Consider the following 18710-nt stretch of genomic DNA (forward strand, 5'->3'; position numbering starts at 1 on the left):
GGAAACCTGATTAACGCTATCACCTGTAAATACGTTAACAATACCGGAAGACAAATTTTAATTTTACACCAGAATAGTTTTAAAGGTTTTGTGTATAAAGTATTTTCACTCGGGCAAAAAAAAAATTATAAATTTTGTGACATGATTGTAAACAGCGCCATCTATCTGTATCATAGAGTTAACAAGACTCACAGTTTGCAGTCAAAGGCTCTCAGCTTATCACATTTATGTTATGTGTATTGGTTAAACTTTGTAGTGCTCATTAAAAATTAATCTTGTGCCACTTGCACAGTACACATAGTACTGCAGCTAATAAATGTCCTACCTTAGCTTGCTCTCTCATAGATTCCACCTTTTCTGCAGGAAGAACAGGTTCTACAGATTCTAATAATTGATTGACAGTATCAGACACCGCTGGTACAGACTGTCGCGGTAAACTAAATTGATAACTGTATGTAAGTGGCGAACCACCACTCACTAGACGAACCAGTAAACCCCATATGATGGACCACCAAGACTGCTTCTTAGGTTGTTCATCTGGAGAGAAAAAAATGTAAGTACTTTTTTTTCAGTATAAATTTATTTTGTAAGTGTTATTTCCAAGTAAATAATGGCAATGGCTACCAACTTACAACAAGACAGTGTTAAATATTCCAACTGCAATGAGAAAAGTGTTTGGCACAAAAGTTTTGAAAGCTCCCTTTTGGTAACCCTATAGTTTTCCCTGTAGGCAAAATTGAAACGGACTGTGATTCCGCCATTTTAAAAATTTGCATACAATTCAACAGTGTACTAAAAGACACTAATCCGTATTGCCTTAGACTGGGATTTGGTCCCCAAGGATTAAGGTAAAATTTCATAAGTAAATGTACCAGTACTGTAGGCTGTACTAGATTAATTTACACAGATTGAAATGGTGGCTTTACCCATGGAATTTAAATAACACACATATGAATTCAATTTCCACAGTTCAATTTTCCTGCAACACAATTCTATAGAAATTCCACACTTGGAATTATTAGAACGTAATATACAGATATCTGGTCACAAGTAAATCTAAATAATTTACTTTCCTGATTTCTACAAATTCTACAAAATCTTCTTCTCTCTTTTTTGATACATTGACACAATTTTTTTACTCATACACTTTTATTAAAACTTTGATGACATTCAATACTACTACTACATTTTATCAATTCAATTTTTCTCCACACAAATGATTGTGATCGATTCTGTTACACTTCACGTAGACTACTAAGTAACTTATTGCACAGATTTTCCCTTTCTTCTCTTCATATCTTATGAAAGTACATTTTTGTATAGTACAAATGTACATGATCAAGATATAGTTTGTTTGTTTCTGTAATTTTCATACATTAAAGCCCCCTATAGTTGAAACTGGAATATTTTTAATAACTCTTGTTTTTATGTTTGACTTATTCATATTGTTGTACTTGGGGAAGCCTGTTCAAAACATTAGCTATGTACAAGAGATTCCTTGCCTTGGGGTGCATGCTTACTAACTAGTATTTGCACTCCAATGCAATACTGCATACATGTATGCAAATTATATGCAAATGTGAGTACAATCATTCCTTGTACACACAAGTGCTGTTATCACACAGAATGATAATTTCACAACATTCATTACTTACATAGCCATCCTTTATAAGACAGTAAAGCCCTCAGTAAATATCTTCTAATGTGAAGTAAAACAAAAAAGAAGAAAAATCCTACAGAACTTGAAATCAGGAATATCCTAAAGTAGTATGGTGTACCTGATGAAAAAAGAACAAAACAACATATTATTTTTTTATGCTATCAAAAAAACATACATGTAGGGATTTGTTTCAATATATTTTCTCTACAAATCTGCATGTATACAATGTACATGTAGCGTACACATCAATCTGTTTAAAATCTGATGTGTAGATAAGCTATGACTCTTTGATTTACCTTTAGTTCATCGTAATTGTGTCTTTTACATGCGTCTTTTGTCTTCTGGGTGTTACCGCCTTGCGAGATACATTGTAGGTGGTAATACCCGGAAGACAAAAGATGCATGTAAAAGACACAATTACGATGAACTAAAGGTAAATAAAAGAGTTGTAGCCTACACATGTATCTACACATCGGATTTTAATCAGATTGTGTACACATTTATATGTGAACACATACTCGACAATTGTTTTTGTTAAGGGTGGTAAGCAGTTAAAATCTACCTGAGTTTCCCAGTCATTTTACCGGGGGTTCTCCAGCAAATTTATGGTAAAATGTATTGAAAACTATGCCAATGTTACAGTATTTCTCCTTTCTGTTACCGTGGTTCCCCAACCTTTGCAAAAACACTGTCCAATGAATAATATAGACATGTTCAAGATAAAAATTCATTGTAAACATTTTATCAATCAATTGGAAACTTTTTGCTATACAGTAATTCTAAACACCCCTATAAACTCTACTGTTTAGTAAAGTCTTATTGTCTTCTGAGAAGGAAGAGTCCATTTTGTAGATTTTTTAGGAAAAACATTCCTTATCGATGCATAAATCACAACCATGTACAACATCAAGGAAATAAATAGTGGAACTTGATCCTTGAGATGAGATTAAACTGCCTATTTATAAAATTTTAGATTCCAAGAATGAATATACTTCCAGAAGACAAACTCAAATCTAGGTGTTAAAAACAATTGTCTAGCAGAGCTTAGGGAAAAGTTGGTCCAAAGCAAAAGAATAATCCTATGTATTCCTTATGGCTCCACTCAGTCCACTGATAAAAATGGCACTCATGCGACAACCTGGGATTGAACCACTAGAGGGCGCTATATTCTCCATTTCCGGTTTGCATTGTACAATGGGCAATTGTACTAACACGGACTCAGAGCAATAAAATTCCCTTTATCAATCATTTTGTAGAATTATCTTCATTCCTCAGTGTAACCTGGCAGTGATTTTTCAATGACCTTTGACCTTAACAGCTGAATGTGACACTGGATTCATGGCAGTCCAATGGAACAAATTGTGATTTTGATGTCTGTGGATCTCAACAATCATGATACAGATTCTACTTTTGAAACACAACGACCATGGAATATATATTTTAATTATTCAGGACTGTTTTAACAGATGGTTAAAGAATTGATGGGTACAGGTACATGTATATTTGAATAACACATTTACATACAAATACAAATGTACAACCATATTTGTACAGATGCATGGTATGCATGACTATTTCTATACAAATACATCTACAAGTACAATGTGGGAAATCAAAATGTACACTGACTTCAATTCCACAGTACATGTATACTATCATTTGGCAAATTTTACAACTTGTTAGCATTAAACCCCAATGTTTGAATCCCATAGCTTTGAATTACTACCACCTAGCTTATCAGTGAAACTACATGTATATATATGCATTGAAATAGGATCATTCTTATCTTTCTGACTTTTTCTATAATCTGCTGGATGGATTTTTTTTAAATCAAACCTAAATTTTAAAGTGGCCATATGGATGGTCTTCATTTTTTATTTTTTATTTCGAAAATAATTTTATCATGGCTTCCTACTTGAAAAATAAATATGAAACAACATTGACTAAGTCTATGTGTGTTTGTAACTCTATACACCGCAGGAAAAACCTAAAAAATCATGTGTAAAAATGTTTGTTATTATACGTACAATAACAAACATTTTAGACATTTACTAATCTCTTGCCATTTATTGAGTTACAAAGAAGGACTTGATATACCCCGTTATGTTGTTTCACATTGATTTTTCATTTCGAAATCAAAATTTCCAAATAAATCCCAAATCCTCATCTATATGTCCACTTTAATCAAAATCTGAAAGTCCTTTTTTTTTCTCTGCACCATGAATACCTCTTCCTTGTTAGATAGCATAAAATCTGTGTACATGTACATTTCAATGCTTTATAATTTATACATTTTAGAAATAGACATACATGTATACCTCCAGGCTTTTTCTCCACAATTGAAATAAATAATCTCTTCTCTCTCAGTGAAGGTGAATAGTGCACATGTTATATGTATAATAAGGCTGACAGCTACTTAAGCCATTCTTCACACGTCATCACATACAGGTACATGTATATGTATATACGTATACATTACCCTGTCTCGGTGAAACTAATAGCCTGAGGTGATTACCGACTATTCTTTAGTACAGTCTGTACAAACACTTCTTTCTATAAGTAAATTCTGTGTCAGTCTCACCTGAAGGTAGGTACATATAATGCTGAAGTCCCCACAATCTACGATTGACAGACCGAAAGATGTCTATATCCGTTGCCATGACAGCAGACGTTGCTCCGACTGTGACACCTAGGTTCCATAAAGAGGTTGGGTAGAGACCATTTTGGATCAGATTTCTGTGGATAATAATAATAAAGAACAGTCGATTGAATTAATTTTCTACCTAGATTTTTCTTTTTTATAATTTGAAAGGATTTACAAATGTACATGTTTACATGAAATGTGATAGAAATTAATATTAAAGTGGCCATATGGATGAGGATTGGGGTATTTATTTTGGATTTTTAATTCATAAAACAATTTGCTCAAGGCTTCCATATCAATGTAAAACAACATATGTAAGTCCTTGTTTGAAACACAATTAATTACAAAACATTAATAAATGTGTAAAATGTTTGTTATTGTATGTACAACAACAAACTTTTTACACATTTTTTCAGCTTTTTGTAATTTCTTGGGTTACAAACAAGGATTTGGTCTATGTTGTTTCACATTGATTTTTCAAATAGAAAGCCATGACAAAATTGTTTTATAAATCAAAACAAATACACAATCCTCATCCATATGGCCCCTTTAATTAAAACAAACTCTACGTGTAAAGGACCTCTGCCGTGACATTTTATACAATTTATAAGAATTGATTAAAAATTTATGCACATTTCTACAAATAACTTTTGTCATTTTCCTTCTTTTTGTGACCTCAAATGACCCTGATGTTCAGTACTTACTTGATGATCAATGTTATTGATTAAAAGATTCAGAATTCATATTTATCAGTGAATACATATTTATGAAGGGATAACGGTTTTGTGTATCAGCTGTACATTTTGTATCTCCAAGATGAATTCCATTCATCATAATTGGAATTCGGGGGAGGGTGGAGATAAAGTCCATTGAGAGGGGGAAGATGTTGTTTTCGGATTCAAGATTTTTTACCAAAAAGACACATTTTTAGACCTAATTTGCATATCGCTGATGGGATCATCATGTCATGAACAATTCTTAATCTGTCCTAAGAATGTTCCAAACAACTTTCAGGCTGATCTGCCTAGTAGTTTTTGAGTTTTAAGTTTTTTGACCAAAAATCACATTTTTTGACCCAAATCACATATCAGTGGTGAGATCATTTTGATTTGAACAATCTCCCAACTAGACACCCAATGTCATATACCCACCAAATATCATGGCATCGGTTCAGTGGTTTTTGACTTTAAGTTGTTTACACACAAACAGACAGACAGACAGACAGACAGCCTCAGACACTTTGCCATGCCTATTACTACCGCACTAGTAAACCTTATCAGTTCAGCTATGCTTGTTTGACATGAATTAATTAAAAGGTACATTCAACCTGAAATTTGATCTATGTATCATTTTACTACTGTCTACACTCCATCCATACATACATACATGTACATGTAGTTTAGTGAAATTCACAATAACTTTGAAATTGACATGTACATGTACATATATACACATGTACCATTAATGTAAGTGTTTAACTACATTTGTACATCTTTCAATTTATAATTTGACCATACAAGAACTGGGTCAAAGATTACAGTTGTCTTTTACAAAAATTATTTGCTTCAGGAATTACATTATCAAAGCTGTTCCAACTTTTGTCACAATTTGCATAATTACCAGGGGGATCTGATAATATTAGTAATTACAATGTACATGTTTTGTACATTGCATGAATGGTTATATCTATAGTATAGTAACCTTTATAATACATCCTGATGCAAAATAACTACGTAACTACTTGTAACCCAATCATGTATTTGTTGACCTTTGACCTTCCAGTGATAACCTATTTTAAAGGCCAGCAGTTCATTCTATTCAACTACAACATCCAGATTCCTGAACAGATGTACAATTTCCCAATTCATTTGATATCACCAATATGGTACATTTCGATATTATCATATCTATTTCTATGTCATCATGTATATTTCTGTCATCACATACAATTCCTACATACATACATATATTTGTCATCACATACATTTGTATACATGTACATGTATTTTTATGTCATCATGTATAAATGTATTTCTGTTATCACATATTTCTACGTCATAAAGTACATTTGTATTTCTATATCATGTATATTTCTATGTTCTAGTTCTATTTGTCATCACATATAGTTTCTATGTCATCAAGTACATGTATATTTCTGTCATCACATATATTTCTACATGTATGTCATGTATATTTCTGTCTGTCATCAAGTATATTTCTACGTCATCATGTATATTCTGTCATCACATCACATATATCTAAATGGCATCACATATATTTGTCATCATGTATATTTCTATGCCATCATGTATATTTCTATGTCATCATGTATATTTCTATGCCATCATGTTGTATATTTCTATGCCATCATGTATATTTCTGTGCCATCATGCATATTTCTGTGCCATCATGTATATTTCTATGCCATCATGTTGTATATTTCTATGTCATCATGTATATTTCTATGCCATCATGCATATTTCTATGCCATCATGTATATTTCTATGCCATCATGTATATTTCTGTGCCATCATGTATATTTCTGTCATCATGTATATTTCTATGTCATCACATATATTTCTGTGCCATCATGTATATTTCTATGTCATCATGTATATTTCTATGCCATCATGCATATTTGTATGCCATCATGTATATTTGTATGTCATCATGTGATATTTCTATGCCATCATGTATATTTCTATGTCATCATGTACATTCCTATGTCATCATGTGATATTTCTATGCCATCATGCATATTTCTATGCCATCATGTATATTTCTATGTCATCATGTATATTTCTACGCCATCATGTATATTTATATGCCATCATGTATACATTTGTATTTATATGCCATCATGTATATTTCTACGTCATCACGCATACTTCGATAGTGTCACATACATTGTACACAATGTATTTCTTTATGTCATCATGTATATTTCTACGTCATCAAGTATATTTCTACCTCATCATGTACATTTCTACCCACACAGCAAGTATATTTGTACATATATATCACTACCATGCAATGTACACATGATGAGTCATACATCATATGACTAAATATAGACACACATATAGGTCATATTATGAAATATTTATATCGGGCTTCCACAGTCCTTTCTCCTTGAAAATATTTTATAATTTGAATAAAACAAATAATTTTATGTAAATTAATAAGCATCTTTTGTTTTTCTATTCAGGACAGAAAATGTGAGAGTAGAATATGTTACACCTTAAATTAAATTTGTACATTCAGCTTTTTTTATCTATCTTTTCCTTTCTATCTTTTAGGGCTATGGGATATTTTTAGCAACTTGTGTTTTTGTCCCACAAAAATAAATTTTAACAGAAAAAATAATCATAATGTAGAAAACTATACAATTACATGTACATCTAAAAATATAATTATATACTTAAATATTTCGTAGGAATAAATGTATGTCTGAGTCTGAGTGTTTTTTTCGATGTTGTTGAATCATCAACATCAGCAAACACACTTCTATCTTTTATCAGTAAAAATTTAAAAATATGAAAATATAAATATATGTATCTTTAGATTTTTAATGTTCATTTAACATCAAAATAAATAATGACAGAGAAGTGTATGTACATGTAACCAGCTGTTGTGAAAAATGAGTTATCAGAAGCCTGGGCTATATTAAAATGCAGTATCAACATTCTAATTAGAGTGTAAAATTGTATTAATTACATCTACATGTACATTTCATTTCTAATGGGTTCACTACATTCACAGTGCACTACTTCTACTACATGTACATTTTTGTATGTAGAGAGAGTACATGATGTCTGTTTCATAGCACATGTCTATTTCATATCATTTCCACTTTTGTACATATTTCAGTATCTTGATTTCAAACAATAAAGTGATATCGACATCTGACAAGTCTTTAATGACGCCCTTGAAAATATATACATTGAATTCATACATTGTATATACAAACTACATTCTTACATGTACATGTTAGTCTATCAGCTAGCCCTCGGATGTTCTTCCGATAAAATACGACACACAGCCGAGCAACGCTATCGAGGATGGAACATTCGAGGTCTAGCGAATGTCATCAGGATATAAATAACAGCCAATCAGAGAACCGTATTAGCGACAAGCACAAACAGAGGACAATAGCTAAATTTTCCTGCATATTCATCTTAAGGAGGGGCTTGTATAAATAACCACCAATGCGTTAACTGAAATGTGTGAATGACAACGTCTACACACTCATCAAACTCACAATTACCATAAACCGATAAGCCATAGTAATGACGTAAATGTGTTTGTCAACACTTGCATGCAGAGATTCCCCGAGGTCATAGGTTATTGAATATATATATATGCATAGATGGCCCAACCCACCACTCAATGTAATCTCAATGGAATGTCCGGTCTGAAAATGACATTCGCTAGACTGTTCGGGCAGGCCCTCACATGCGAACTTCGTTCGCTAATAGTTATAGCATCGAAAGAAAGCCCGAACGTCTAGCAGCAAGACTATGTACATGTAAGCTATGCATGTTGTTAGCAGTGATCAGTGTTCATTCCTGGGTTATTAAAGATGTGATAGTCATTGTGCATTATATTCTAACTGAATCTAAGGCCAAAAAAGTGTTTCTGGTCAGCGCAAGCATCACTTAACCACCCCCCCCCCCCCCCCCCATGTCTTTTATTAATGTGTTTTTCCAGTCCATGCAGTCTGCAGATCTGTGGGAAAACACAAAAATAACCCTCCCTACTTCAGTGAGACAACTGCAGAGTCCCACATACATGTACACACTTGCTCTAAAGTACAATGTAGATTGAGTGACAGGTTTGTTGAGAATTTAAAAAAATATTTTTTTTTTCATTTCAAAAATTAAAAAAATTGTGACGTCACACCATTTTAGAAAACTGTCCTGACGAGAAACAATTTTTTTCTTTTTTATTGGTCTAACTGGATTATATTATAAATACATATTCTTGTACACATATAATTGTACAAACATACATGTATGATGTACTGCAGAGAGGGATTGACAAGAGGATGTTACTAAGATAATCAGACTCAATACCTAGATTATTGTTAGCAATTGATTTCTTTGCACTTTCATTTTGCTTAAGAAATTGCTTTCAGAGAGAACACTGCATACAGTCATTCAAGTCCAACCAAACAGACATGGCATTCTGTTACATGACGTATATCATTTTCTAAATTATGGCACAAAATAATAATTAATAATAAAATCCCAAACAAGACTAAGAGCAGAGTCGGATATGATGAGATGGAAACATACAAACATGAACTTGTAGTGAGAACTGCAGTCAATCCAACAACATGACAAACCAATGGGGAGATACATGTATGGACTTAAAGATTGGTGAATGGGGTTTGATAAAAGTCCTTCAGTTGTCTGACGTTTCCACCCTATGGAATAAACCAAGTATTGTACTTAGCCTAAATTGCTTAGTTTATTTCACCCACTCTGTTTTATTTATATTATTGTTTTTAGATACTGAAGAAGTCTTCCAATGTGAGATTGAAAGGTTACTAAATAAAGTTTGAAGCATAGACTCAAGGACTTGTTGACCTATCAAATTTGATTATAGAAACATTATTCTTACATGAATTACCTCCCATGGGGGTCAATACTTTGGCAAATAAAGGTGGGTTTTTTCCCCTAGGACTTGTTGACCTGTAAAACTCCATTAATACTAGCATCCTCCTTACATACTTCCTATGAGAGAGAGAGAGAGAGAGAGAGACAGAGAGAGACAGAGAGAGACAGAGACAGACAGACAGAGACACAGACAGAGAGACACAGACAGAAAGAGAGACACAGACAAACAGATCATACAGAGAGACAGAGACAGACAGACACAGAGAGAGACAGAGCAACAACAAGAACTTCTTAAGAGGTATCGTAAACCTAAATCAGAATTTTATGTGGACACTTATGAGGACAACAGACAAATGGTTTACTCCAGAGTCCTCCTATATTTCATTTAATTGGATCAGTACACAGATATAAATTTCAAGGCTCCTTCTAACATTACCTATAAATCAAGACCTACCTAAACAATATTATTTATGATTTTCCCATCTCAGACTAAGGCTAAATCTTATGAGTTCTCCCTACACCAAATGAATGCAACATTTCGATCCATTTATTAAGAACCTGATCACACAATATTTATTCAATCAATGTGAAGGGGGGGGGGGGGGGGGGGGGGGGAGGGGGGGGGGGTATCACTACAAGTTCCTAGACCTTTGGTACATGTACATGTAGATCAGAAGTATTTTTATGTCTGAATAAAGATAAATTGAGGAATATACAATGTACACTGTGCACCTCCTCAACTAGACAAGCATATTTTGGGGGGAAAGTTGGAAAAAATAATGACAATTTGGAATGTTTTGGATCATTCATAGTTCGAGCACCACAGAACCAGTTTGTTATGAACATGCAAGTAAACACAGACAGATGCAGAACAACCAGGGTACATTTGTATATGATCCACATTTTCTGTTCATAGACAAAAAATAACTTGGCTTGTGTAACAATGATTATAATAAATTATTGCATCTGTATAGAGTCCCCATAGTAGTACATTTCTATTAGTTACTAGCAGTATATGTTTAAATGATTTAAATTTTTATGTTAAAATATGAACATTACAATGTATACTGAGGTTGTTATATACAAAAGTAGATTTTAACACCTGGGAGAAAACACTATCTGCTACATACATATTAAGTTATAACTCTTCCTCTACTAAATGTCTACATTAGGAACAGTATCTGAAGGTAATAGGTTTACATGTACAAAAAAAAACATGTACCGGTATGTATAACGCAGTTTCAGAAGAGAAAATAACCCTCCCTACTTCAGTGAAGACAACTGCACAGTCAATCATGAACAAGCAAATGACATCTGCCTGACATACACACTTGCTCTAAAGTAGTACCGGTAAATAAAAAGAACAGTAACTGCCATACAAATGTAAATAGTAGACTGAGTGACAGGTTTTTTGAGAATTTAAAAAAAAAAAAAAAATTGCATCATCACACCATTTTAGACAAACTGTCCTGACCAGAAACAATTTTTTTCTTTTTTTTTGCCTAACATTTCAATCACATGCTACTTGTCTTTTATGCAACCAAAATCAATACAGCGCTTGATGTAACACAGATGTCATTTCATGACGTCATGTATAGCAACACTTTGTAGCTTTCAAGAAAGCCTTCAATTCATCTGATGTAAATTATGAAATAAATTGATAATCTTACAAAAAAAATCCTGGTACCTTCTTTTCTTGTTCTTTTTCCTATTACCATCAGTTCTAATTTTAGCTTCAAGGGATAAAATTTATTGACTTCGCACAGGGTGATTTACAAAATGTATATTAGTAGTACATTGAACTCTACAATTTTATTTAAGTTGTCGATAACAATCCTTGATATTTCAATCATTTGTAATACATCCAGATTTTTACATATTTTACAAAAAAAGTGCATCTACCGAAAAGATAATAAAATTATTGTATTAATATTAGGTAATTTGTTATCATTACAAATGCTTATTATATCACCAATATGATAAATGTATCTTTTACAATTACTTCAGATTTTAAAGAATAAAAAATATCAGTTTTTCAGGGTTTGTGTGTGTGTGTATGTATGTACATTTTGTACAAATGTCATAATGTATGTATGTATATTTTGTATGTATATATGTACGTACGTACGTACGTACGTACGTACGTACGTACGTACGTACGTACATGTATGTGTGTATGTATGTATGTATGTATGTATATTTTGTATGTATATTATTATATGTATGTAAATTGTATGTATGTATTATGTATGTATGTATGTAAATTATATGTATGTATGTATGTATGTACATGTATGTATGAACATGTGTGTATGTATGTACGTGAGTGTGTGTGTGTGTGTGTGTGTGTGTGTGTGTGATATGTGGGTGTCAGTCTGTCTGTATGTCTGTTTTCAGCATAGTCCTATCCTTAATCCTGCCACAGCCATCATTTTTTACATTAACTTGACCTGAAGTGGGATACTAGTAATTTGCCTGTGGTTCAATTATTGAGCTGTGCTAAGTTTTTTTTTACTCCTAATACCAGTAATTGACAATTGCAACTGTTTTTTCTACTGTGATATCATACATGATGTAATAGCAACTTATTTATCAGAAGTGTTTTGAAAAATTGAAGAAATACATAACCATGCCAGTACATTGTAAATATACAAAATCTGTTTAAGTAATAAAAGAAAATGTATGGTCAAACAGAGAGATTCATGTTTTGTTTTGACAGTCAATGTCATCTTTGACAGAGAAAAATGTATAAACAAACATCCATCATTACGACCTACTTTAAAGAAAGGTCAAACGACACAAAGGTTGCACACATTGCCTACTTTACAACCCACAGGCACTTGAATCAATGTGTATGATTTTTAAAAAAAATATGTATGTAAATAAGTCTTATTTACATACAATACATATTTTTTTCTACACATTGATTTGAGTGCCTGTGTTACAACCAATACAGTAAAAGTCCAGTCAGACTTATTTCTACCTTTAGTGATTAGAATAGCCTGAATCCATGCTGCCCTGTCATACTAGTACTACTTGACAAGAATGTAAACTATTGTGTAGCAAAGTATATTTACCATGGAGACTTCAACAACTCAAAAAAAAAAAAGATGAATAACTGTGTATCATCATAACCTTAGTCATTTGAGATGAACAACTTAAGAACACAAAAAATATTTGTTAAAAAATAATTATTGAATCACAAATCATTTTTTTTTAAATCATGTATTAAGATTGGGGACCTGTAGGACAAAGCTACACTATGTGAAGAATTTGATAACAGCTACTATAAGTGGTCAGTTCCAGAGATAGTCTATATGATATGACATTCACGCCACAGTACCAGCTACCACTCCAAGTCTGAAAGGGTTGAACATATGCAATGTACCTTACAGTCTATGCCTGAGGCTGCAATGGACTGTACACTCCTTTTAGAGTTTAGTTTTGAAATCTAACCTTTTATTTATTTATACACCAAAAGTACTGTAAGCTCAAACTGTAAGCAGTCCCAACATCCTCATTGTTGCTACCATATTTCTGGGGACTTACAGAGAGTGACCAAGTATAATTAAACATTAATTAACAACAAGGTGCCAATATTTCACTCCTGGGTCAATGATTGCATTACTAGCTTAAATCGTTGAGGTACATAGGTCTCCCCTTTATATACCTCCATGCCTAATGGGACAATATAGAGTTATTAGTGCATGTACAATAATATGCATATCAAATAAGCTACACTGTAGTTGTGATTAGATTAATTTCATTTGTTAAATCTGTACTATGTGTTTTTATATGCCAACAACAACATGGTCATTATCTATTCAATATATACCAGCTGTTCCATTCCTGATCCTGTAACATCTTGAAGTACTATCATCACAATGAAACTACCCACAACCTATTCTTTGGCCACATACAATGCATAAACATATCCCTCTTCCTAACATGCAGTCATGAGGGCCAATAAAAATTATTCCTACATGAGTATTATTTTTTTTTTTTTAAGTAGGAAATCTTACTCAAAACAATCCTGGGTGACTCTATGCATGGATGTTGGGTATATTATGGAAGCATATGCAGTATAACCCACATGGGTAGATGTACTGGGTCCCATTAGCTTTGACAAAACAAAATAACTGAATTTGCATAACAATGGAGTGTTGTTATTCTTCTCCAAGGTTACTTGTTGTCTAACTTTAAGTTAGGAAAAAATCTGACTTGAAGTCTTTCAAAAATATCCTTGATTGGTAATAAAATTGGGAAATTTTTAGAGTTCATGAAATGTGCATCTACCTTGAAGTTTTTCATAATTTGTCCCCATGTTTTAACAAACTACTTCGTGAGAAGTTATCTCTCCCATTTCTCCTAGTAGATTTTAATAGAATATAAATAGTTTCATTTTTAATCTAAATAAAAAAAACTTCAACATCAAAAGCCCCTTTAATTTTAATCCCATTTATTTTTTGAACAAATTTTTAAGACAGGGTCATTGTGTTATTTCTCTAAATACAGATCGTTAAAAAAATACTACAAATACATCTACATCATCTACATCATTACATGTAAGATTTTTTTTCCCTTCTAGTTTTACACACATTCACCGTTATCATTTAGACACTGGAAACTGTAAGTTAATGTGTCGATCTTTACAACAAAAGAGAATCCATATCCGTCTAGTATCCGTCTTCTACTGGGTCTAGCTGATTCGAAGGCGGATATTTGGTAAAATAAATCAATGCGTGTAGTCTGAACACAGGAAGTTTATATTTCATAATGAACGACTACCTTTCCCCGTTTGACACGTGTAAATTTGGAAAGCAAGACTTCTCACGCTAGTACAACCTTCAAAATAATTTTCTGGCACACTTATTACATCGATTGAGGTCACGTTCCTAAAAAGAGGCAATTTAAACTTGTAAATCGATAGCTACCCCGTTACATTGTAAGGGTGGCTGCTACTATATTGATATTATTCAGCTGGGCCTGCGGTTGAACAAAAGGAACAATGCTACGAACTGCCACGAATACAAGCGTCTGGCTTTCCTGATACATTTTATTTGTACCTGGATGTCAATACTTCAAATAATTTTGATACACAACATAACAGTATAATCTATCGATATATATTATTGTAGTATACTCGTCTCTCTGGTCGTCTGTTCTATACGTCGTCATTTTGCCAGTGTGTGACGTCGTTTTGTTTCTGTAAACATACCCAATGTACGATTTAAATAGATGCGGTACGGGTTATATAACAGGAAGTTGTACTGCGAACGTAAACAAAGTCTCCGAACTCAAGCCATTTCGTACAAAGGGCAATATATTAAAGTACATGGTCTGATGGTGGTAAAGCCATGGTCAGAGAGCTAAAGAGACCAAGGTTATCAAACATACCGTCATATCCGGTTTCCCCGATTATAAATTATATTGGTATGGATGTAACGTTATCTAAGTTGACTGCCATGATAATATAAACTGTACCGTACTTTAAATGGTATATTTGCCATTTAATTATGTACCTTCTTCCCTTGAATGAAACTAATCTTGATACTGGTCTAAATAGTTTGTCTTTGAAACACATTTTACACAATCAGACCTGAATAAAGCTGAGTCGGCATGTGATCGTGACACGTACCGCCTCCGCTGCGCCGCCATCTGCCGGCAAAATGCCGGTATCATGATTACGGCAATTTTACCTACGTACCTTGTTCGGTAAAATCTTCGCACGATTGCTTTCCTGCTCTCTCCAACAAAGTCATTCCACGAGTCCTTGCCTTCTTCGAGTTCGTAGATCCTTGGTTCTGTGACGGCAAAACGGGCTTCTGCCATAATTCCGTTTTATTTTGATGGCGTGAGCGACTGCTATGCTATCAGTCTGCCAGAGCCACTTTCATCTCTTTCACTACTGTCTGTATGTTCCGGAAGGCACTATTAGTACATGCGGGGGTGGTCGCTTGTGATTTAGGGTCACATTTCACACTGGGATACGGGAATTACCGAATCATCATATCCGACCGTTTGTCTGTAATTAGGGACTGAACTTTGAAGCGAATGAAAAAGAACTTTGATGTGTACCAACCACGGTCGCACTTTTATCTACACGAAAGTCATAGACATACCAACTGATTATTACGATATCAACTTTGGCACAGCTGAAAACACCTGGCTGGTCATATAAAACGCTACAGACAGGTAGACAAAATTACAATTTAGAAACAAAACACAAGAAATACTCTTCCGATTTAAATGACACATTTATCACGAATATCATTTAAAATTAAAATGCACGTGGAATACAAAAATGAAATAATTAATTGTAAATAAAAATGACAATAACTTATAAACATCGTCTCTCCACTAACGGTGTATTACAAATTGAATGTTTATCTAGCGTTTGCGAACTCGGACGAAGCTTACGGTTGTTGTATACGTAAAAATATCTCTTATTATTTAGTTTCTCAAGGCGCAATAGTGGAAACCCAAAAGCGCTACCCCAAGCATAGTGATCTGAAGTGATAACGAATTCGAAATACAAGTAGTTTATTTTAGTCTCAAAATAATTAGCATATTTTGGTTGTACAGTAATCGTCAGCAGAAACAATGAGTAGAAATGTGCCGATTTATACGTACTTGTAAACTGCTTTTTATAATTCAAGTTGAATTTATTTATATTTTATATTTTCGGAAGTAGTGCCGCTGACATCTTTATTATCTTTTACTATTTTTTTTTCAAAATTTTTTATTTGTCACTGCGAATTACGTGCTATTTCGGGATATTTGTTTGACGAAACAAGTTTAGGGTCGGCAAGGACAAACTATTTAGGGTCGGGTCAGCGGAAAGACACTATTTGTTTTACCCTAAATGAGCATTTGCAAAAGTCTGGGTGCAGTTGTACCTTTGGACTTCAAACCACCGAAACCAACAATTTCTTTAGATTTTGAAACTAATTTTCCATTATTTTTAGAGTAGTCTCTAGTTTTGTTTTGTTCTTTGGGTTTTTTTTTTAAACATTTTAATAAAAGTGTGTTCTTCTGTGTGAAACAATGACATGTAGACTACTGGGAAAAAGTCGGTGAACACGTACAGCCATTGGCAGACTACTTGTAACTGGAGAAATTCTTTTTTTAAAGAAGAAAAAAGACTTGGACATTTTCCTTTAAAAGACTAAAAGTGAATATGAGGAACTGTAGCTCCATGGATTAAGAAGTGTCGGAGTCCTGGGAACGCAAAATTATTTCCAGAGCTTGAAGATAAATCATTATATGAAGACATTTCAGAGTCCTCCAGCGCATATTTCAAGAGCTAGAGGGACTGGTGTCAGTCAAGCATACCAAAGACTAGACTGTAGGCAGTTACTTGTGCCTTTTTAAATCACAATATCGTTATTTAACTTAGTAAAATGCTACTTTAAATCGATATAAAAAGCCATACACTTTCATGGTATTATGATGATTGAATGTGCTACATGTAATTCAGTGGCACAGCACATACGTGAAAGATTTGCAGCAAGGTATTATTTTGTAAATATTCCAATATTTGGTTTGAATAATTTACAAAATAAGTGGTAAATTGTACACACAGCTATTCTTCTATTCCTCGTGTAAACCTTGTGGTTGAAAATGGTTTTAGTTCAAAGACATTGAAGTATTTTACTGAGTTGAATGTGAAATAATGAAGAGAGAGAGAGAGAGACAGAGAGACAGAGAGACAGAGAGACAGAGACAGAGAGAGAGAGAGAGAGAGAGAGAGAGAGAGAGAGAGAGAGAGAGAGAGAGAGAGAGAGACAGTGGCACAGAAACACACACATGCACAGAGACAGACAGAACACACTGATTTGCTGTTTGTTGAAACAATGAACGGAGAAAGATGGTAATTGGTTGTATCTATACAGATCTAGGCCTACATGTACTGCAATCTCTAAAACAGAGCTCTCTCCTTGGACCATTAGAAAGATACCACGTGAAGAGGACAGTTGTGTTTGCCATTATTCATTCATAATATACATCTATTTTGATAATGGGAAAATGACACACACAAAATATATTGAACAGAAATAGATGCTAGAAGTGAGGAAATTTTACTCCCTTTGTTATGATTGAAAGCATGCATGTATAAACTTGGTGGAATCGATGGTGCAAGGGTTAAAGAACTTTTGCTTCACAATAACCGTACACAGCAAGAGGACAATTTTTCTAGTGTATGATACTTAGTAAGGGAAATATTCTGCTAGTGTAACATACCACACATTTAATGTCATGTTCTAAATTAGAGATGCATGTGTGGTTATCATCAGGGTCAATGGTCATCAACCTTTTGTGTCTCAAAGTCCAATACTAACAGCCAAACCTGTCCATAGTTTGGAACAAATTCAGATATTTCTATGGTGATGATATCTGGGTAGATTTCATAAAATGTACCTATGCTTCCAACACAACAAAAGCAGATAAAATTGTGACAAATAATTATGTGAATGCAGGAACTGTCAGAATATAATCAAAATTTTTATATAGATGAACTGTTTACGAAATATACCACTGGAATTTTTTCCTTGGGTATACCAACAAAAAATATACTAGTAATTTTCAGTCTCAGGTTCTCACGTCAGTGCAGTGTTATCTGTTCAGTAGAGCCACGGATAATTCTTTCATTCAGGTCCAACCTTTTTTTCTAACTCTGCCAAGCAACTGTTTTCCACAGCTGTATGTAAAGGGGAAAGCCACTCCAGGAAATAAAGGCAGTTTCTGCATAAACTTTGGGTTCTGGAGAGTCATTGTAAGATTT

At 33.6% G+C, this 18710-nt stretch overlaps 1 protein-coding gene across 2 annotated transcripts in view; it reads right to left on the bottom strand.

Annotated features, from left to right (window-relative positions):
- The window catches only part of LOC144447051 (carnitine O-palmitoyltransferase 1, muscle isoform-like), a 35283-nt gene extending 19445 nt beyond the window's left edge, over window positions 1-15838 (bottom strand). For both annotated transcript variants that reach the window (XM_078136930.1, XM_078136929.1), the window contains exons 1-4: window positions 15633-15838; window positions 4242-4396; window positions 1656-1778; window positions 326-537 (exon numbers count right to left, since the gene is read on the bottom strand). In XM_078136930.1, coding sequence (XP_077993056.1) covers window positions 326-537; window positions 1656-1778; window positions 4242-4396; window positions 15633-15757 — 615 coding nt within the window. In that variant the 5' untranslated portion in view covers window positions 15758-15838. The remainder of the gene's footprint in view (window positions 1-325; window positions 538-1655; window positions 1779-4241; window positions 4397-15632) is intronic.
- Window positions 15839-18710: the final 2872 nt, after the last annotated feature.

The sequence above is a fragment of the Glandiceps talaboti genome, chromosome 16, assembly GCF_964340395.1.
Source record: "Glandiceps talaboti chromosome 16, keGlaTala1.1, whole genome shotgun sequence".
NCBI lineage: Eukaryota > Metazoa > Hemichordata > Enteropneusta > Spengelidae > Glandiceps > Glandiceps talaboti.